Source organism: Lissotriton helveticus, chromosome 2_1 (assembly GCF_964261635.1).
Source record: "Lissotriton helveticus chromosome 2_1, aLisHel1.1, whole genome shotgun sequence".
NCBI classification, from domain to species: Eukaryota; Metazoa; Chordata; class Amphibia; order Caudata; family Salamandridae; genus Lissotriton; species Lissotriton helveticus.
The window spans coordinates 486,948,195-486,970,361 of NC_136059.1; the positions used below are offsets into that span (position 1 = coordinate 486,948,195).

Consider the following 22,167-nt stretch of genomic DNA (forward strand, 5'->3'; position numbering starts at 1 on the left):
ACCCTCTGCCGGAAAACAATCTAACAATGGAGTTGATGCCCTTGCGCACTATCACCGAAAGGAGGATTCGCCTTCCTCGTGACTGGAAAGACTTCTTAGGAGAAAAACAACTTGCAAAGTTCCGGACCCAACACTAGATGGCAGCAAAGCATGTGAATCTACAGCTTTAAATGGCAAGAAAAGGTGCTTACCCTAATTTTATGTGCTGGTTCTTACAGCCTTATGAATGCCATTGGTCTTGTCATGTTATATGCCTGGGTTAGGTCCACACAGCAACGCTGCAAATTTTCTTAGATTACCCTCTTTCTGCGCAATAACATTTTACGATAACCTTTTGCAGATATTCAAGTGTGTGACAATGTTGATTTGTTTCTCTGAAACAGCTTTGCTTACACACTTTGCACAACATTATCATGATGCATCGAATACAGAGTACAAGGCCTTTGCACACTGTGTACAATGTTATTCTATACCATCCATGGGGCAGCAGGGCTAACTGCAAACCCATAGCAGTACTAATCTGTATATACTTCGCAAGGATCCTTTTTATTATAAACTAGCAGCCCGTCCCGAACCTTGTTCGTGGGGATACGGGCTTCCCCAACCCCCGCCTGCCCCGACATTGTGCAGCAGCCCGGGCCCCCGCCTGCCCCGACCCCCGCCTGCGCCGAACCCCGCCTGCCCCGACATGGGTCCCCTTACCTGAGCCGCCGCTCCTCCTGCCTGTCCGCTGCTCCTCACGTCACAGCTCCTCCCCCGCGCCATGTCCGCCGCTCCTCGTCGCGCTCCTGAACGCCGCTCCTGACGTGAGCAGGCACGTCGCGGCCGGCCGTACTTCGGAGGGACTACTTTTAAATAACGTTTTTTTAAAAATTTATATAGCCTATAACCATCTACACACCCTGGCGATTCCAACGGTGTATCGGGTGTGTGGATTGGAGCTGTGGTTCCCGAGTTTACCAGCCTCAAAGGCTGAAAGTTCTTCCTTTATTATAGTAGTATAGATAAATAAGCATTTCCAGGGGTTAGGCAGAGGAGACACTTCTGTTGTGATCAAGAGGTCCCTGCATGCTGATGTTTCTCCAAGCACCAGTCTATAATCTCCGTGAGCGGTGTCCAGTTTATGATCAACACGTGAGTCCTACATTCTGTCCCACCAAGTAATGGGGTTGGATCATCTTGTGGGGGATTTTTGGCTAAGCACTCACACACACCCTAGAAACACATAGGGTAGGGATTGCATAATAGGAGTACGCCTAATCGTTAACTTGTTTTCAAATGCCAGTTTATATACACTGTTTTAGTACCATGGTGGAACTAAACCGGCTATTTACTATTTTTGTGCTTGTAATAACTTTTTTTTTTTTTTGCAGAGTTCTATATAGCGCTAACTAGAATCGAACCGAATCAGTTGTCAGAGCGCTTTACATAGCACCAGTTACGTTACATGAGGACAGACTTTAATTTTTAGGCACGGGGAGATTAAGTGATTTGCCCAGAATCACAGGGGGTTTTTGGCGTCGTTACCGAGACTCAAACCCAGATCCCCAGGTCCGAGGTCGAGCGCCTTAGCCGTTAGGCCAACCCCTCTCCCCAATAATAATTAATTAAAACTTAATATGCTTCAGTCTACTGATTATCGCAGCACATGTATTCTCTACAAGAATAACGTTGGTTCAATAAATATATTGAAGAGAGTCTCGTGTATTCTCTGTATATTTCTCTGAGAACAAGAACGCACGAGTACCTGAGCAAAAGGGTTTCTAGATCTGTACCACGATCCCTGAGGGGTCAGGGTTGTCCTGTTCAGTGGTTGCCAGAAACCATTTGCTTCCTATTTAGGTTAGGGGGGCTTGTGGCAGCACTGTGAGCTTTCTGGTCTCTAGGCCAACATATACTGTGGGGGAGCATGGAATCAGTCTAAGCACCTCACCCAAAGTTTGTTGTCCACAAACATGCAGATCCTAAAGATTAGTGGGAACTACATGACAGTCACGTTTTGCAGGCTTATTTCATTGGTAATGCCTGACCGCCTTACCTGCTTGGAAGTGCCCGGTCCTCTGACCAGGCCTGGCCTGGCCTTTTTGGCCCTCTGCTTGATTCACTCTCCTTGCTTCACTCTCCTTGCTTCACTCTCCTTGCTTCACTCTCCTTGCTTCACTCTCCTTATGCTCCCACCATACTTTGCCTTCTGTCCTCTCCTGACTTCTTGCACTTTTGCTTTACTTTAATCTTTCACTTTTGACTCTCGTTTTGACGCCTTTTCACTCTTTTCCTCTTTCTCCCTGGTTTCACTTTTTTTCTTCATTTTTGCCCTGGCTGCTCTTTTTGTTCCTTTCAGCTCTTTTTTACTTTTGCCCATTTTCAGTTTTTTTAAAAACTTTTACCCCTTTACGGTTATTATATTTGTAACGTTTGCCCTGTTTTCGCTATCTTTTAACTTTTCTTTGGATTGTCTCTTTTTCTCCCACCCTTGCTTTACTTTCCTCACCCTTTTTCATGCTATTACACTTACCTGCTCCTCTTTCTCCTGTTTTCCTCCTCCTGCAGCTGCTCCCGCCTACCTTTTCCCATGCTGTGCTAGCCCTACTCCTGAACCTTCTTACTGATGGCAGTAGCATGGATACATCGCTGCCATGCCAAAGACAATCTCGTCTGCGCCCATCCTCAACCAGAGCCTTGAACCCAGCTTTGCCAGCCATTCATCATAGCCAGAGATGCTACATGGTGAAAGCCCTTCTTGCCATGAACCCAGTACACCTCTCCCCTCTCTGCTTTCATTCCTTCCCCACTCAAACAAAGGTGCATTCGTCTGTTCCTCCTGCTGCTTCTGGAGTGCTCCCCCGGACCTTGCCCACCCTCACTCCACCCACCACCACCACCCATTGCTTACACACAACCTCACCCAGCTTGACAACCTATACACAACACATATACCACCCTCACCCACATACTCCTTAAACACCTGCTCAGTCACCAAAGTCGCAATAGAAGCTTGAAAGCTCCTGTGCGACCTCTGCTTGGGCCTACTGTTTCTCACCGAAGCCTGGTCTAATCCAGCATCAGCACCAGTCATTCCAATGGTCCTCTACTTGCTCCCATTCCCCTACAGCAACAAGAACTCACGACTAAATAGAACAAAAAAACCTGGAAGAGGACTTGCTGTCGTCTACTTAGATAAAGAACTGCTAAATCGCCTGAGCTAACACCGCTGATCTAGAATACTTGGCCTTCAAACCAGTCTAGGACCACCACCCTGGGAGGGATCGTACTCTGCCAGTCCCCCAAACTGGTATCCAACTTAAACTCCACACTCAGGGACCTCATTACCCTCTGGCACTTGAATTTATTCTCAGCGACCTAAACGTATACCTAGATGACCAGACTGATGCCACCAATCTACTGAATTACCTGATTAAGCTAGGAATTGCTCAACAAGTAAATGACCCCACCCACACAGATGGACCAGCCCACCCCTCTCACCTGGGCCGACCAATCCTTCATCAGTGTTCGCCCACATCTACTTAACCAGTCTAGAACCACTCACAATCAGACCTCCTGGTACAATTGGAACAAGAACTCCAAAGACGTTTGGATCACCAAACTTCTTGTTCCACAACAAACACATGGATCACCACCTGTGCAGACTCGCTCGCTCCTCTTAAAACTACCTCCTGGGCCAAGACACAAGAAAGCTAATACACAAAAGATCTCTCCCTCTCCCTCTCCCTCTCCCTCTCCCTTCGCTTCCTTCTCTCTTTCTTCTCTCTTTCTTCTCTCTTTCTTCTCTCTTTCTTCTCTCTTTCTTCTCTCTCTCTTCTCTCTCCCTTCTCTCTCCCTTCTCTCTCCCTTCTCTCTCCCTTCTCTCTCCCTTCTCTCTCCCTTCTCTCTCCCTTCTCTCTCCCTTCTCTCCCTTCTCTCTTTTCTCTTTCTTCTCTCTTTCTTCTCTCTTTCTTCTCTCTTTTCTTCTCTTTTCTTCTCTTTCTTCTCTCTTTCTTCTCTCTTTCTTCTCTCTTTTCTTCTCTTCTCTTTCTTCTCTTTCTTCTCTCTTTCTTCTCTCTTTCTTCTCTCTTTCTTCTCTCTTTCTTCCCTCTTTCTTCCCTCTTTCTTCCCTCTTTCTTCCCTCTTTCTTCCCTCTTTCTTCCCTCTTTCTTCCCTCTTTCTTCCCTCTTTCTTCTCTCTTTCTTCCCTCTTTCTTCCCTCTTTCTTCCCTCTTTCTTCCCTCTTTCTTCCCTCTTTCTTCCCTCTTTCTTCCCTCTTTCTTCCCTCTTTCTTCCCTCTTTCTTCCCTCTTTCTTCTCTCTTTCTTCTCTCTTTCTTCTCTCTTTCTTCTCTCTTTCTTCTCTCTCTCCCCCTCTCTCTCTCCCCCTCTTTCCCCCAAGCACTTAACCCTCATTAATCAGATCCAAAACAGCTCCAAACCCCATATGAAGTCTTTGCCTTAGGGAAGTAATTCAAATCCGCATTTGCCAGCTCCACACCCATCACCCCGTCCCAAGAATTCTGCTCCCAACTCTCCCACTGCTTCACCAACAAAATATCAACATCTACAACATTACCACCCCAGTGAAACCCATCTACCTTCGAACCCCCCCCCGCACAATCCCCATCTCCTCACACAAGAACACCCTGTAATCCATTCAACCTGCTGGCCAGCCCTCAGTCCCTACAGAAACCACTAACACCATCCGCTCTATAAACTTCGGAGCCACTTCGGATCCTTGCTCATAACAACTTGAGCCAATCTGAATAGCCCTTGTGCCCATTCTCAGCGACTCTCTCCATCCTCACCTTCCCGGACTCTTGGAAATACCTCACCTTCCTTCCCCTACTTAAGAAATCCTCGCCAGACCACATGCGGTTGGCCAACTACAGACCCATCTCCATCATACCCTACCCAGCCAAAGTCATTGAGAAGCTCATCATTGCTTGACTAGCCGATCACCTTAACGCCAACCACCTTGTGGGCCCTTCTCAATCCGGATCAATCAAGGATCCTTGCTGTGCCCCACACTTTTCAGCATATATATGACTGCTCTTGCCAACAGAATCCACTTATGTGGACTCCGCATCCTCTCATATGCCGGTGACATGCAGCTCATGCTCTCCCTAAACAAGGACACCTAAAACACTCTAGTAAACTTCATCAGCAGCATGTCTGAGGTCGCGACTGGATGAGAATCAGCTGCTTGAAACTTGACATTGATAAAACTGAATTGGTCCTTTTTGGAAACTACACCTTCCTCTGGTCTTGGGGCTGGTGGCCCACAGAGTTAGGACCAACTTAGCAAGGAACCTAGGATTTGTAATTGACAACCAAAACCTGTTAACCAAAGCTTGATAACCAACCAAGTTAACACGTTTGCATCGACAAGCTGTCACACCCTCAAGCTAATGAAAGTTTTCAATTGTCTCTCACTGGACATCCGAAGGTCTGTCACGCAAGCTTTCCTCACCAGCACAATGGACTATTAAAATGTCCTCTACTTTGGCATCACCTCCGACTCCCTTAGAGGCCTCAATTCATATAGAACTTAGCAGTAAGTCTCACTCTCAGACTACTACACCACATGCGCATTTCCAAACACCTCAATGATTTCCACTGGCTCCCAATCCACAAATGTGCCCTCTTTAATTTCCTCACACACACCTACAAAGTACTATACAACCGAGACCCAATGTACCTCAACAGCTCCATCCAGTTTCACCATCTGGCCAAACACCAAGTTCTTCCTCGTCAAAGTCCTCCAGATCAGTCTTTGTGTTTAATGCTGCAACTGTGATCTTCCTTGGCTTCTCGATTTTTATTAAAAGGTCAGTAACCGAAAGAAAACATTGGTTTTACTTCCTTATAGTTTTTGTCTTCACTTGAAGAGATTTTTTTTTTTGTTCCAGGATCATGCATGTTCAGGGTTTCTTACCTTAATGAAGAGAGACATGATGTTTTTTGCAATATTTATTTTCTTTTGAGAAGCTCCATGGGTAATTTTGTTTTCACGCGTCTTACATTCCATCTGACTTATTTGATTTCTTTCTAGATTGATGAACACCGAATATGTGTTTGCGTTAGAAAACGACCTCTCAATAAAAAAGGTATACTACTTTAAGTTCTTTGTTTTTACATTGCCATTGATGTTTTTTAAGTGTTTTGTGCCATCCTCGAATTTCCTTAGAGGAATGAGGGGGACAGGCAGCACCACGGAACAGAGGAACCAAAAAATGTAATAGGAGGCGAAGAAGCTTCACTTTGTTGCCTGGCTTTCAAATTTACCATGACATCAATGTTGGCAAAACGTTATTAAAGTAAAAAAAAAAACACTATATCTCTACAGCTACTGACGACTGTGAGACTCTATTAAGAAGTAAATTGATAGCTGCTAGCCCAAAGCTTAATAAGAGCTGTTTACGTGTTCCACTTCTCAAATAATAATGTACATTATTGTTTTTTTATTATTTATTTTTTAGAAAATACAATGAAAGACCTGGATGTAATTACAATCCCTAGTAAAGATGTGGTGATGGTACATGAGCCAAAGCAAAAGGTTGATTTAACTAGGTACTTAGAAAACCAAACATTTCGCTTCGACTATGCCTTTGATGAGACGGCTCCGAATGAAATGGTTTACAGGTATGCACTGTAGTTGCTCATTTTCTGGTGACCTACTTTTCTACTTTATGAATTTTGTTTGTTATAAAAGACTGGGATAAACCACTACTGTTGAAACATATGCTTAGTTTAGAAATGATTTTTTCACTCCATCTGAGTTAAATTTGCGACACACAATGGAAAACAAAATCCTTACATATCGGTAAAGAGAAATATTTATATTTATCTTGATGCAAAACCAGTGCTTGCAAGAGTGATGCAGCTATATTAATGTATAAAAAAAAGAGAGGAAATTGAACAAGGCACGAGAAAAGTGGAACTAATCTCATGCTAATGCCAAGTCATTTTTGAAGGATCACTTTTCCATGGTCTTCTACAATAGTTCAGCTGGGATATGCTAGTTTTCCATAGTGAAGGTATGGGAATGGAGAAGGTGGGGAGTGAACACTTCAAAACGTCTTCCATCAAATCTGCACAGTTAAAAAACATGACTTAATACTTAGACAAAACTAATTAATGAGAATCTGTAGGTGTTGTGTGTTCGTAATCAATGAAAACAATAGGTAGTTGGATTGTATCATGCATACAGATGTGTTATCGGGTAATAAATAGACACCTTCCAGGGATGTTCATTTGTCTTAGAATAAAGTTACCACAATTGCCTAAGTCATTAACACTCGAGTTGCTTAGGTTAGCTGTGCTGCTGATTTTCAGTTCACACTTTGACTCTGCTATAATGGACAGAAGTATTCTATTCATGGGTTACATGCCAAGCAGTAGACCACATTACAAGGCTATTTCACAACTACGCACAAGATGAAGCTCCAAAAAACTACACACCATGTGAAGAAATATCACATACCAAGAACACAGAAATTATTTGATGGTGCCCTACCACACGCAATAGATGACATTAGACTAGGTCCCCTTAGCGATGAGGGAGCAACATGGCCAGCCTTAGTTGGGTACACATGGCATCCTGATGTGGATAATTTGATAACAGCACAAGTGCATAAATTATATAAAAACTTAGTAACACTATACAGGTGTTTGACATAGATCGTTGGACGAACATTATCATTAAATCCTTCAAGGACTGCACAATCGCAGTTGGCTACACTGGGCATCAGTCCACAAACGCTAAATTCAGTCATAGATAAAGTTCCTGTAGGAAAATAGGATCTGCTTTCATGGTTACCCCTACTTTTTGCTTAGTGTCAGTATGTTTTAGACCTAGTCTGACTGGGATCCTGCTACTCGGTACCCCACTCACTATGCTTTCTCCCTAAACTGACCATGGTAAGTACTTTTGTACATCCACAATTGGCTACTGGTGTACCCTTGTAAGTTCCTAGTATATGGTACTAAGGTACCCAGGGTATAGGTGCACCAGGGGTCTCCCATGGGCTGCAGCATGTATTGTGCCACCCATAGGAGTCCACTTAAACTCTGACTACAGACCTGCCATTGCAATCTGTGTGAGTTGATGCTTGTACCTCTCTCGACAGATCTAAGGTCACCACCCTTACACAATTGGCAACCTCTTCAATGCTGAGGGCAGGGTGCTTGGTTATAAGTATGAGGGTGCCCCTGCATGAGCAGGATACCCCTACAAACCCTGAAGTTGATATGCCAGGCATTGTAAGTGCAGTCTGCCATTTTAATACATACAGTGGACTTCAATTATTACAAGATGTTCAACTGAATAGTGGCTGCACCGAACCCGGTCATGTTTGTTATTATATTGTATTGTAATTGCATTTTTATAGCGCTTACTACCCCTGATGAGGCGTCAAAGCGCTTTTTCGGCGAGTAGCACGCTACTCCGGAACCCATAGAGTATTAGTGTTGAATTGGTTTAGTGAAACATGCAAGTAAATTTTAAGTGGTGTATATGTGAGTCAGTTATTTGGATTCGAAAGGATAGAAGAGGAAAGAAGGTTTGTATTTATATAGCGCTTCTAACCCCTGATGGGGTGTTGAATCGCTTTTTTGGGTGAGTAGCAGGCTACTCCGGAAACCCATAAAGGATTAGTGGTGAATTAGTATGGTGAAATATGAAAGTAATTTGAGTGGTGGATATTAGTCAGTTATTTGGAGTGACCTCTGACCCTGCTCGCAGGCAGGTCGCTCCCCACGCCACCACACGGCCGCCAGCTGCCTCGTACCTGCTCCCTGCCGCCCGCCTGTTTTCCCGCAGTTTCCCGCTCCTTCCCACCCCTGCGGCCCCGGTCCCCATTGGCCACCACGCTCCCAGCTGCTCCTCCCTCCCTCTCCCCCTCTTAAGTAGGCCACGCAGTGGCGTAGGAGCGATCTCTGACCCTGCTCGCAGGCAGGTCGCTCCCCACGCCACCACATGGCCGCCAGCTACCTGCTCCCTGCCGCCTGCCTGTTTTTCCGCCGTTTCCCGCTCCTTGCCGCTGCGTCCCTGTGACCCCGCCCCCCGGCTCCCCATTAGCCACCCCGCTCCCGCCTACCAGCTTCTCCTCCCTCCCTATCCCCCTCTTATGGAGGCCGAGCAGCGGACACGTGCAGCGTCCGAGCCGCTGGCGCGCCAAAGGCAAGCCCGTCTGCGCCCATCCGCGCCTGGACCGTGCACATCGCCAGAACCCCTGGATCCCGCGAAGGCCACAACACCAGACTCCGCTACGACGCCAGCACCCTCTACGCACTCAATGCCGGCCGAAACCACACCTGCTTCTAAGCCGCCCCGAAACGGACTCACGGACCTTTCTCTGCCACACCTGCAGCTTCACCTGCGACAGAGCCACCAAACCTCCAAGAACTGGACCCAACCACCTCCGCTGCATACTCCTCAACACCCGCTCCACACGCAGTTGAGCTCTGGGATCTGCTCGACACCTCCGCCCCAGACATGGCCTTCCTGACCGAGACCTGGTGGAACGACTCCTCGGCACCCCACATCGCCATAGCCAACCCAGATGGCTACAAGATCACCCGCAGGGATCGCGCCAACGGAATCGGAGGAGGAATAGCCATTGTCCACCCTCAAGGTCGCCACCCACGCAGACAACACCACCGAACACCTGCACTTCCGGATCCACACCGACCCAAACTCCGCCCTCAGAAGAACACTCATCTACAGACCTCCCGGACCCCACGCTCAATTCAGCTACTCCATCGCCGACCTCGCCAGCACCCATGCAGTCGCCTCCACGGACTACATCCTCCTTGGGGACCTGAATTTCCACCTCGAGAACAACAACGACGCCAACTCCGCCACCCTGATTGACAACCTCGCCAACCTCGGCCTCAGACAACTCGTCACCGCACCCACCCACGCCGCTGAACCCCGTCTTCTCCACAGGCACCCACGTCACCTTCGACCACACCACCGAGCTCCACTGGACCGATCACCGCTGCATCGATTTCACCTTCAATAAACCAACCACACACCACTGCACCCAACAGCTACCTCGGCGCTGCTGAAGCAAGTCACTGAAGACCAGCTGATCATCACCCTCGCCCAAAACCCACCCACCGACCCAGACACCACAGCCCGCAACCTCAGACAGTGGATCAACGACTGCGCCAACACCCTCGCCCCACTCAAGAAACCCTCCAACAACCACGCCAGCAAGAGAGCCACCTGGTTCACCGATGAGCTGCAGACCTCCAAACGCGCATGCTGGAAACTGGAGAAGATATGGCTCCACGAACGCACTCCGGACAACCACGCAGCCCACAAGGACGCCACCCGCAGTCATCACCACCTCATCAGATTAGCTAAGAGATCCTCCTTCAAAGACCGCCTGGATAACAACGCACACGACAGCAAAGAGCTTTTCAGCATCATAAAGGAACTCTCCAACCGCAGCGCCAACGAAATACTGCCCTCACAAGAACTGTGCAACTCACTGGCCATCTTCTTCCACCGCAAGATCACTGACATCCATGACAGCTTCAACACCATGACTGCCCCGACTACGCCAGACCCCACCTCCCCTGTGAACACCACCAGCGCCAACCGCCTGACCTCTTGGTCCAACGACGACGAGACACGCAAGGTCATGAACTCCATCCACTCAAGATCTCTCTCAGACCCGTGCCCACACCACGTATTCAACAAAGCAGACGCTGCCATCGCACCCCAACTACGGAAGGTCATCAACATCTCCTTCGAAACAGCGACATTCCCGGAAAGTTGGAAACACGCCGAAATCAACACCCTCCTCAAGAAGCCCAAGGCGGACCCCAAGGACCTCAAGAACTTCCGGCCCACCTCCCTGCTCCCGTTCCCGGCGAAGGTCATCGAGACAATCGTCAACATGCAACTGGCCCGCCACCTGGAAGACAACAACATCTTGGACCCGTCCCAGTCCGGGTTCAGACAAAACCACAGTACCTAGACAGCCCTCATCGCCACCACAGACTACATCAGGCGCCAACTAGACAACGGCGAAACATCAGCCCTCATCCGCCTGGACCTGTCAGCCGCTTTCGACACGGTCTGCCATCGCACTCTAAAGACACACCTCCTATAAGCCGGAATCCAAGAGAAGGCCCTTGACTGGACCACGTCCTTCCTCTCTGGCAGAACCCAGAGCGTCCGCCTCCCGCCCTTCCGATCCGAGGCCACCGACATCATCTGCGGCGTTCAACGTCTACATACCCCCCTCGCACAAGTGGCCCGCCAACACGACCTCAATATCATCTCCTACGCTGACGACACCCAGCTCATCCTCTCCCTCACCAAGGACCCGCACACCGCCAAAACCAACCTCCACGAGGGAATGAAGGCTGTCGCCGACTGGATGAGAAACAGCCGTCTGAAGCTGAACTCGGACAAGACGGAGGTACTCCTCCTCGGACCCACCCCCTCAGCCTGGGACGACTCCTGGTGCCGACCACTCTGGGAGCAGCACCGACACCCACAGACCATGCACGCAACCAAGGATTCATCCTCGACTCCTTCCTCTCCATGTCTAAACAGGTCAACGCTGTCTCCTCCTCCTGCTACAACACCCTCCGCATGCTCCGCAGGATCTACAAGTGGATCCCGACCGAAACAAGAAGAACGGTGACACAGGCCCTCGTCAGCAGCAGACTGGACTACGGCAACGCACTCTACTCAGGAATCCCAGCCAAACACCTACGACTACAACGCATCCAAAACACCTCCGCCCGACTGATCGTCAACGTCCCCCACCTGAGAGACCTACACTGGCTCCCCGTCGACAAGAGGATCACCTTCAAGCTCCTCACCCACGCACACAAAGCACTCCACAACGCCGGACCAGCCTACCTGAACAGCAGACTCCGCTTCTACACCCCCACCTGCCAGCTCCGCTCCGCCAGCCTCGCCCTCGCCTCTGTTCCCTGCATCCAATGAACAACCTCCGGCGGCAGATCCTTCTCCTACCTCGCTGCCAAGACCTGGAACACCCTCCCTACCCACCTACGGCAGGCCCAATACCTACTCGCCTTCAGAAGACTCCTCAAGACCTGGCTCTTCGAGCAGTAGCGGCACCCCCTCCCCTCAGCGCCTTGAGACCCTCACGGGTAAGTAGCGCGCTTTACAAGTACATTGATTGATTTGATTTGGAGTGAGAAGGATAGTGGAGGGATAGTAGGGAAAGAAAGGTTTGCATTCATATAGCGCCTGTTACCCCTGATGGGATGTTGAAGCGCTTTTCTGGCGAGTAGTAGGCTACTCCGGAACCCATATAGGATTAGTGTTAAAAATTAGTATAGTGAAATATGAAGTAATTTGAGTGGTGGATATGTTAGTCAGTTATTTGTATTGAGAAGGGTTGGGGAGGGGTAAAAAAATGAAAAAAGGTTTGCTTTTATATAGCGCTTGTAACCCTGATGAGGTGTTGAAATGCTTTGTTGGCGAGTAGTACGCTAATCTGGAACCCATAATGGATTAGTGGTGAATTATTATAGTGGAATATGGAATTAGAGAACTGAAGATGTTAGTCTGTTATTTTTATTGAAAAGGATAGTGGAAAGATCAGAGTGAAGGATTTTTTTTTTAGGTCGTAGTAGGAGGAGGCTTTTGGATGAGTAAAAAGGGTTTTTGCGGGGAAAGAGTCAGAGGGAAGAGTTTAGAAAGGTTTGTTTTTGGGTATCGGTATAGTAAAACAGGTGTCAGGTGATGCAAGGAGGGGTAGAGTAGGAGAGAGTCAAGAAAGGGTTATTTTGGGGACCATAGTAGTGGTATGGGGTTTGGGATAAAAGAGTGTAGAGGATATAATGATAGATGAATAGGGTGAGAGATAGGGTAGTGAATTCAAAAGAGTAGTAGAAAGAAGTTTGAGATGAGTCAGAAAGTTGGGCTAGAAGATATATTGAGAGACGTATAGGGCGAGAAATAGGGTAGTGCATTGGAAATGCTAAATTAGAAGAACGTGATAAATATATAGGTCCATAAGTACAGTGAAAGTATATAGATGCATAATGGAGGTAAGTATATGCAGATTAAAGATATTGATAGAGGTACAGGATGAGAAATAGGGTAGTGCATTGGATAAGCTTTTTTCAGGAGAAAAGTAACAGACACACAGATCCAAGTACATGGAGGTACATAGATGCACAATGGAAGCAAGTACATGTAGACCAAAGATGATTTTCTTTTCTTTTTTTAATGTTTGTATAACAACATAATTATTGTACATGTTTATACATAGCGATGCACAAAGATAGGCACATATCTATAGAGAAAATAAATGCTTGTATACAGAGGGACAAATACATAGGGTGGGTATTAATGAATGGGAAAATGGGAAGCTTACCTGGCCTTGGTCCCGACCAGTCTCGAACAGGCACTCACCCTTGTCCTGTCCACCCTTAGCTTTGACGCCCTAAGCCTTGTCCGTTTATAGCCCTAGTAGTCAGGTGACCCCTTCAGCCAATGGAAACCCTAACACTATCCAATCACAACACTAGCCCTAAAATCTAGAACCAATAGGAGACCAGGACCTTACAGCCAATCTTAGCCGTAGTCCAAGCACCCAATCAGTTTAAAAAACCCTGATCCCTACGTCCAATAGAGCCCTAGCCCTACCAGTAGTCTCAACCCTAGTCCAAGTAACCAATGGCTCAGGAAGCCATAGTCCCTACTTCTATAGAAAGCCTAACCCTACTCTTTTTGGGGAAATGTTGGAATCATACCCCAACACCGATTCCAGTGTTGGAAGTATTATCCCATGTACTGAGGGCTCCCTTGGGGTACCCCTTGTACTCCGGTAACAGTCTTTCAGGGCCTGGCAGCAAGCTACAGGCTGCTGCTGACCACAGACATTATTCTGCCCTCCTGCTGCTGATCCAAGCTCGAGCAGGGGAAGGTAGAATAGATTTCCCGTCACAGGGTGGTGTGACCACCTCCTAGACAGGACTTAGTGTATTGGGCTGGGGGCGCTTGCCAGTGCCACCACACTGCATTGAAGGGCATACTCCAGTTTAAGCCAGTTCAGGGAGCCCTTGGCTCTCGCTCTGGTGCGAAACTGGACAAAGGACATGGGAGTGTCCTCCCCTCTTTCAACCCCCTCTGGGAGGAACCCCTGAGTTGTTCAAAACCCTTTCCTTAGGTTACTTAAAGGCTTGCCTGTGGTTGGGTGTTTAGATTTGTCATATGACAAGACTCATGACTGAAACCACGTCACTCTTCGACCGTCTGGACACTTGAACTTTGCCTGCAACTTAGAGTGCACCAAGGACTCCCTCTGCTCCTGGTCTCGCTGTTCTGCAAGTCTACTTCGTCATCTGTCTCTTCCAGGTTCTTTAACAGACCTGTTAGCCTCAAGGAAACCTGAAGTAATTCCCTTGGAGTGAAGGAATCTCTCCCCTTCATCTGAATACACCGTAACAAAGCTGACCGGACTGCTGCTCCTGTCGTCCTCCGGACTTCCCGAGGCTCAGCAAAACAGATGTTGGTTTGGCAACTCCCTCTCGGCCAGATCTGTTCTCTGCAATTTAGTGGCAGTATCCCTCGTCGAAACCACTGTGCACCACATCGACTTGCCGTTGCCAAGGCTTGTTTGCTCTGCACTCCAGAGATCTTCGAGTTAGACGAAGTTCCATCTTCCAGCATCTCTTCCATCCAAGCTCAATGTCCTCACTGCATCCTCTGCGCCGTGGGCATTCGTTCTTGTAGAGCTGCCCTAGCTGTCCTCTTTCAACTCCTGTGCCTTTGGTCTGTGGGTCCTCCTGAGGGTCTTCTACTGCTTCAGTGGGTTCCCCTGCTTGCTTGGTGCCTGCTCCGATGCTCCTGCTGTTGCTAAGTACCTTGGATCTTGCTGGTCCCAACATTACTCCGTCTTTGTTCTCCATGCCAGTTGCAGCTACCAAGGCTTGTTGGTGAGCCCATCGGACACTGACCGCCTAGTCACCGACATGGGACAGCTCGTGCACGACTCCTAGTCTTCCTCAGCATCGCCTGGTCCTCACAAGGTCACAGTCTACTCTTCTGAACCTCCAGACATCGGTGGACATTTGTCTTCGTGCCCCCTAGTGACATACCCTCTGTCCCATCTGCTTGCAGGTTCTTCATTACCACCTTTGGATTCCATCAGACTTCTTCTCCAGAGGCATTTTCTTCCAAGTCTTCCATTGTGGTCTACAAAGTTTTACGACATCTTTTCATCCCTATACAGACACCTGGCTTCCCTGGTGTAGGTAACCTGGTTCCCAGGGCATCCACGGGTGGGGTGGCTCTGCAACCTTGTGTCTCCCAAGGGACTTCTTCAGGATCCGCTAGGAAGTGTCCTTCTGCAAAACTGCAACCGCAACTTCTCCATTGGCTTCCATTTGTCACACAACTGTGTTCTCACTTTGCGCTCAGCCTCCTTGGCTTTCTGGGTACTTATCTTGGGTGGTTCCTTGTGTCCCTGGCTCCTCTGGGTCTTTTGGTCAAAGTCCCATCCTCCTATGCAGTTCGCATTCCCCTTTTTTTAGCATATGGTTTGGTCTCCCCCTAGAGACCACTGTATTTTCTGCTACTTACCTGATTGCATTTGAAGTATTTTTGTGTATTGTGTGGATATCTCCGGGTAGGCGGTATACCAATTTGTTATTGAGTGTTGTGTAATAAATATAAGTATTTTTAAATAAACACTGTGTGCTTCTTTTGCATTTAATCTACACTATACAATAAAACTGGTAAAGCAAGCTGCTTAATATTCTTTCAAGATAAAATTGAAGGCTGCTCTCCACAGCTACCACTTTGAGAGCTTTCTATGATTATCAAAGACCACTAAAATCGCCATATGGGGTGCCTGGATTAGGTCAAGGTGCATCACTTAAAATAAGTGTGCACCCTATACTAAGCCAGCCTCCTAAGGAGTCAAGCTATCCTGGCTGATGAGGGGAGAATCCCCGAAACCGGTCCTAAGATGCTCGTCTCCAGTCCAGGGAGAACCTGGCCTAGCAGTTCGGGCTGGTCTGTTGGCGCAGGGTCAAGACTGATTTCCATATAGCTGGGTCCTAACTGGAATGGCATGCTGAGCAAAAAAACAATGGATTTAGGCTCCGATCTCTGTACTAGGGTGAATGTATGACATTGTTCTGCATTCTGTCCATCAGTTGTTCTTTTTCCATATACTAAGCCAGCCTCCTAAAGTTCCCATCAAGTGGGAGGAGATTCCGTTCTGGATTGCACAAAAAGCAAGCCGGCTTGTCCGGTGTTTCCCCATATGGGAATGCAGGAAAAACATAGGATTTTACCAAAATGCTTGCCAACGTGGATGTCTCCCCCTGTGGAAGGCTCAGCATATGCCGTATACCAGAACACATGGTACCCCTTCATTAGCTTCACTGTATACTTGGAGTGAATATTTGACATTGTTCAGCATTCCATCCATCAGTTGTTCTTTTTGCGTTTGTTGCCCTAAGAGGGAATGCCCAGACGCGAGTCCCTTGCTCTCCATACCATTGGAGTCAAGCTAGCCTGTTTGACGACGGTTGATACCTTGAAACTGGGACCAGGATGCTTGTTTTCTGGTCCAGGGATGACCTGACCTGGCAGTTTATGCTTGACTTCCCATGAGGAGCAACGTCAAGACTGACTTGCATATGGCTGTGTCCAAACTGTAATGGCATGAGAGCAAAGAAAACTGATGGATTTAGGCCCTGATCTCTGTACTGGGGGTGAATGTTTGACATAGTTCAGTATTCCGTCCATCAATTGTTCTTTATTGCAGAGCCAAGGGGACATAACAGGCTTCCAACCTCCTTAATCAGTCCACAGATTGAGCTGGAGCTTGCCCCTGACCCCCAGGTGATGTCACGTCCTGGACACTTGATGTGACCAGCAGTGCTGCATTGAAGTTTTTGGACTCTTCACTACCTTGAATGGGCCCTTTGGCGGCAAAATCTTGTCACCTGCACAGCCTGTCAACGTAAAGTTCCATCAACCCGACCCTTCATGCTTCAGAATAGAGCTCTCGCAGGGAACACCGTCACAAAGCTCCGGCCCAACTGTCCGTGGCGAAGACCGGATCTTCTCACTACATTGCCTTTCCTGTTTTTCGCGGCCCCCTACACAACTAACGGAACTCTGCGCTTGACTGAGAAGGTAACCTTTTAACAAGAGTAACCAGGTCCTTTTATCAGACCCACACTACATCATGGCTGGACTGAATTTGTAACTTTCTACCGGTCTTGCCCGACCAATTAGCCACGAGTGGCGCTTTGGGCTTTTTGGCGCTATTGTGACTTAAACCTTTTGTTTCTATTGCATGTCTTCATTTCTAATGATTGACCTTTTGGATTTTTGGTTTTGATTTATTTATTAAAGTTTTCTCTATTTTTAGTTAGTTGTCTACCAGACACCCCAGCTGTCTGGCTATGCGAAAGACATCTTGGGCGCTTTCAGAAATTTAACCTGAAAAGGGATTCCGCCTGTTGCTGGCTATTGACTTTGTGCTTTGTAACTCACGCCTTCTGCCTTTCGATTTGCTGAGTTTATTAGCTTTAGGCTATGCAGCTTGAGTTCATACCTCCACAGGCTAAAGCAGTGTTTACAGTATTCTTTCGCTAACTCGTCCTTTGTAATACACAGGCCTTTAAATCCTGTTATCTCTTCACATTTGCTGGGCGTTCAAAGATCGAGGTCAGATGTCAAGCTGTGTTTTTGTGGGAGCTTGGTGTTTATTTTGCTTTTGGCTGACTTCAAAGTGAGTGCGTTTTAAGGAAAGAATGGAGCCTTTTTGTGCCCTTTTGAAAAAGGGTATGTTAGACATAGCCATCTGAAAAGCTATCTTTTTCCTCAGCTGCACAAAACATTTGCACGTTTTTTGCAAAATTCCTCTTTTTTGCCGAGTCCATTTAATTTGTGAAACTGCCTTTTTAGAAACAAAATACAAAACCGCATATCAGACTGAGCGTCAACCGTACATTTCGTTATCTTGGGCAATTTTCACTGTTTATATCCCATTTACTGTCAAGCACACAATAAGAACTTTTCACAGGAAAGAGCTAGCCACATTGTAACACAATTTAACAATACTTGGTTTTCACTTTGATGTCTAAAGCATATGCTTTATTTATAACATCTGTGGCAACTCTCTTTGGAGAGTCGGATAAGTTTAAAGCACTTTTAGGTTCCTGCCTACGAAAGACATTTTGGGGACTTTCAGAAAGTTAACTGGGAATGCATTCTGCATATGGCTTGCTATTGACTTTGTGGTTTCTCACTCACGTTTTCTGGCTTTCGATATGCTTATACTTTAGGCTGTGCGGCTTAAGGCCGTACCTCCCTATGCTAAAGCCATTTTTACATTATTCTTCCACAAACTCATTTTTGTAATAAACAGCCCTTTGACTCTTGTTATCTCGTCTCATTTGATGGGCATTCAAAGAGTTCTAATGTCAAGCTGTGTTTCCATTGGAGCCTGGTGTCTATTTTACTTTCGGCTGACTTCAACGTGAGAGCGTTTATAGGAATGCAGTGTACTACATGGAACCTGCTTGTGCCCTTTTTTCAATGTTTTTATTTTAGACATAGCCATCTTAAAGGGTATCTTGTTCTTTAGCTGCACAAAAGATTTGCACTTTTTTTTGTGGAATTCCTCTTTGGGGCATCCTTTTAATTTGTGGAACTGCCTTTGTAGGACCAAAGTACAAAACCGCATTTCAGTCTCAGACTAACTTATGGTGATCTTTGCCAATTTACACTGTTTATGCCCCATTCTCTGTCAAGCACAGGATAAGAGCCAGCCACACTGTAACACAATTTCACAAAGTTTGGCTTTTAATTTGATGTGTAAAGCATATCCTTTATCTATGACATCTTGGCCAACTCGTTTTGGAGAGTTGGATAAGATTAACTGGTTGCGTGTGTCGGACGGCCCCCGGCCGTCCAACGTCACAGTGGGCATGTGGAGGACGGCTGGGGGCCGTCTGAAACACGCCTACTCGTTAATTCCCCAGCACCGCAGCAGATTTTGCGCTGCGGTCAAGGGGTTAAAGGCACTTTTTTATGAACGCTTTTGTGTTTGTTTAGCTAATTAATAAGTATGTATTCCGTCTGCAACTGTACCTTTTTCGGAACACATACATTACTGGATATAAGCAATTTTCTCATTTGTCCTTGCAGACACTAGGGTCATGATTTCAGTGGTGCAGCAGGTGCATGGCACAGGGCCCAAAAGCTGTAGGAAACCCACTAAACAACAAATATTGCTATATTTTGGTACTAAACAAGAAGTTACAAGTGCAGTTACGTTGCAGGCACAAGCGCCATGATTTGTATGGTGCAGCAGGTGCAGTGGCACAGGGGCCAAAGAGTCTAGGAAACCCAGTCAACACTGATTATTGCTATATTTTCCTAATAAACAAGAAGTCAGAACTGCTTTTTTTGGTTCTTGTGCAACAATTGCTCCCAAAGCATCACAGAGCCTAAAGCATCACTGTAATAAATGCTGTAACCCATTGGACATTTCGGTCTATTTGCAACTTATGTTACATTCAGTGCATTTACATGGTGCATTTTCACAGTTTTTGTATGGTGCTAAAATGCATCTAAGTTTTGCCACACTAACACCTTGGAAGGGGTATTCTCCATTTTATAACATTAGCACGTCAGCGGTTGTAAACACTATATAAATACTTATCTTACCATATGGCATTCCATACCAAGCATTGGCAAAGCCAATAGGTCTCGCCTTTGCAAGATCTATTGCCTTGGTCAGTGTTTTTTTGCAATATTATACAACAGCGCTAGCTTCAGTGCAGCTTAACTTAATTGTTTTTTTAAAAGCACTGGCTGTTTCGTGCAGTTTGTATACATTACTATTTGCAACATAGATAAAAACATTAGCAATGGCAGTACATTTCACATAGGCAAAACCTACTGGCTATGCCAGTGCTTGTTCTAAAATGATGTGGGATTTTTTGTGTTTTTTTACTTTGCCTGTTTGAAGTGCTGCACAAATATTTTACACATTGCCGGTAAGTTAAACTTGACTGGTCTGTGCCAAGCTACCAGACAGTTGAGCACAAGTTAATTTGGTATTTGCTGGTGACTCACCCTGACAAGGATTGTGGTTGCGGTTTTGCCCCCTACCCCCTCATCGAGTAACCCAATATCTTATGCTTGACTCTTTCAATACTTTTAAATGCTTTATACTTAGTCCTTTGATTAAGCCTGACTGCTCGGTGCCACAAATACCCAGGACTAAGATTGAATATAACATGTCCATAATTTGAGTTATCTATGAAGCCAGCGCATGTCATTTTTAGATTTTTTTATGAAGAAATATAGAGTACAGGAGCTAATGTATTTATATAAATGTTATTCTGCTCATACCTTTTAAACTATCGGTTTCAAGATTATATGCTAAACCTAGGGTACATTTTTCAACGTGATAAAATATTTTTTGCACATTTCTATTTAGGTTTACAGCTCGACCACTGGTAGAAACTATCTTTGAAAGAGGAATGGCTACATGTTTTGCATATGGACAGACTGGCAGTGGGAAAACGCACGTACGTATTGTAATTGCTAAATATTGTTCATAATGGATTTTGCTTAAGGCTGACGGTCATGTTCTCTTTAATAGCCAATTTAGTAATTTTCCAGACCTCTTAAGTATTGCCATACATTGATCACTTGACATTTGAGGTTGTAAACTGCATATGTATGGTATGGGTTTGTTATTGTATTGTGTAAACAGGAAGAAGTATGTTGTTAAAGTTCATGGTGTGTGTGTTTCAGTTTGCCATTTTCCCCACAGCTTTTACATCCACCTTACTTTCATATGCTTTTTGTGTACTTTTGCAGCCCAAACATTGTAGAGCATTGAAATGCTGACTAAGGATTTTGTCTTGTTTAGCTGTCTTGAAACACCACAATCCATTGATTTCCTATCAGATGTCTCTTGTTCACTTCAGTTCTCGTCATGGTCTCATGTAGTTTATTTTAAAAAAAACTGATTTTATGTTTTTAGGGTATTATCGATTTTACTATTCCATACTTACTTAAATGCTCACTTGATGCCTATGAAATTTTATTCCAAAAATACTTATCTGTGACTTTCTTTCTGTACCAATACATAATTACACATATTAAAGTAGTAAGAAATTGTGACTATCTATTTGAAAGTAAGCATTTGTGACAACAAAATGAAATGAGTCAAAAACTATGATTAAAGGGGTACCTTCCCGTATACTATACAATTAAATATTTCCTAACAATCGTGTAACGGAAAGTTTCAATTCTATTAAGGATACGGAAGCGAGGATTATGATCAAAACTTATTTTGTTTATTATTCTAGCAGAGTTCAACTTTAAACTACCTTTCCAATCAAACACCAGGAAAGGACTTCAAAAGCAAATTTCAGCACATCACAATAAAGGTCAGGTGCATAACGACCACTGCGTCCTGGCCATCCCCCTCTTTTTTGAGTGTGACCAACAATGCTCCATTACTGAAATTTACTCTCCTTTAGACGACTCAAAACCTGGAGAAAAACAATAACGGTCATTGATATATCCTGGGTATTACAAACCTCCTTATATGCAATTTGTATGGATAACAAATCCTAAAACTTCTCATCCTAAAAAAACCTTAAGAGCACTCCGACCGTAGACCATGAGCTCGGAACATATAAGCCAGCAGGTGGGATGTTTGTAGAAACCTTGGCGGTAACAATCCTTGCCTCCGTGTCCTTAATAGAATTGAGACATTCTGTTACGATTGTTAGGAAATTTTTCTGTGTGAGGACCGGAGGTGAGGATTATGCTTGTTCAGAGTTGGTCAACCACCAGAGATGCCATATCAATCACCGGTTTAAAGTAAAACCATTTGAACATCGCGTCTGAAGCCCAATCAGCCTCATTAAGAATATCCTCTAGTTGGGCAATGGTCATAGAAGAGACTGCTTTAGAAGATTTCTTCAGTGCTTATAACATTTGTCGTTCCTCCGTCATACTCTCATAAGCCTATAAACATCTAACCACACACAGCTTGGGGGATGTATCGAAAGCCGAGTAAGACATCACTCACGAATTGGATAGTGTATGTCGTGAAATGTTGAAGGTAACCTCTGGAGGATAAAAACTCCCCCAGTAATATCAAGTGCTCTCACATCAGAAAC

The 22,167-nt window shown here is 45.9% G+C and overlaps 1 protein-coding gene across 3 annotated transcripts in view; it reads left to right on the forward strand.

Moving 5' to 3' along the window:
- KIF2A (kinesin family member 2A) overlaps positions 1–22,167 on the forward strand; it is a 513,057-nt gene that overhangs the window by 246,272 nt on the left and 244,618 nt on the right. For all 3 annotated transcript variants that reach the window (XM_078675133.1, XM_078675134.1, XM_078675135.1), the window contains exons 8-10: positions 6,038–6,092; positions 6,465–6,627; positions 20,466–20,556. In XM_078675133.1, coding sequence (XP_078531259.1) covers positions 6,038–6,092; positions 6,465–6,627; positions 20,466–20,556 — 309 coding nt within the window. The remainder of the gene's footprint in view (positions 1–6,037; positions 6,093–6,464; positions 6,628–20,465; positions 20,557–22,167) is intronic.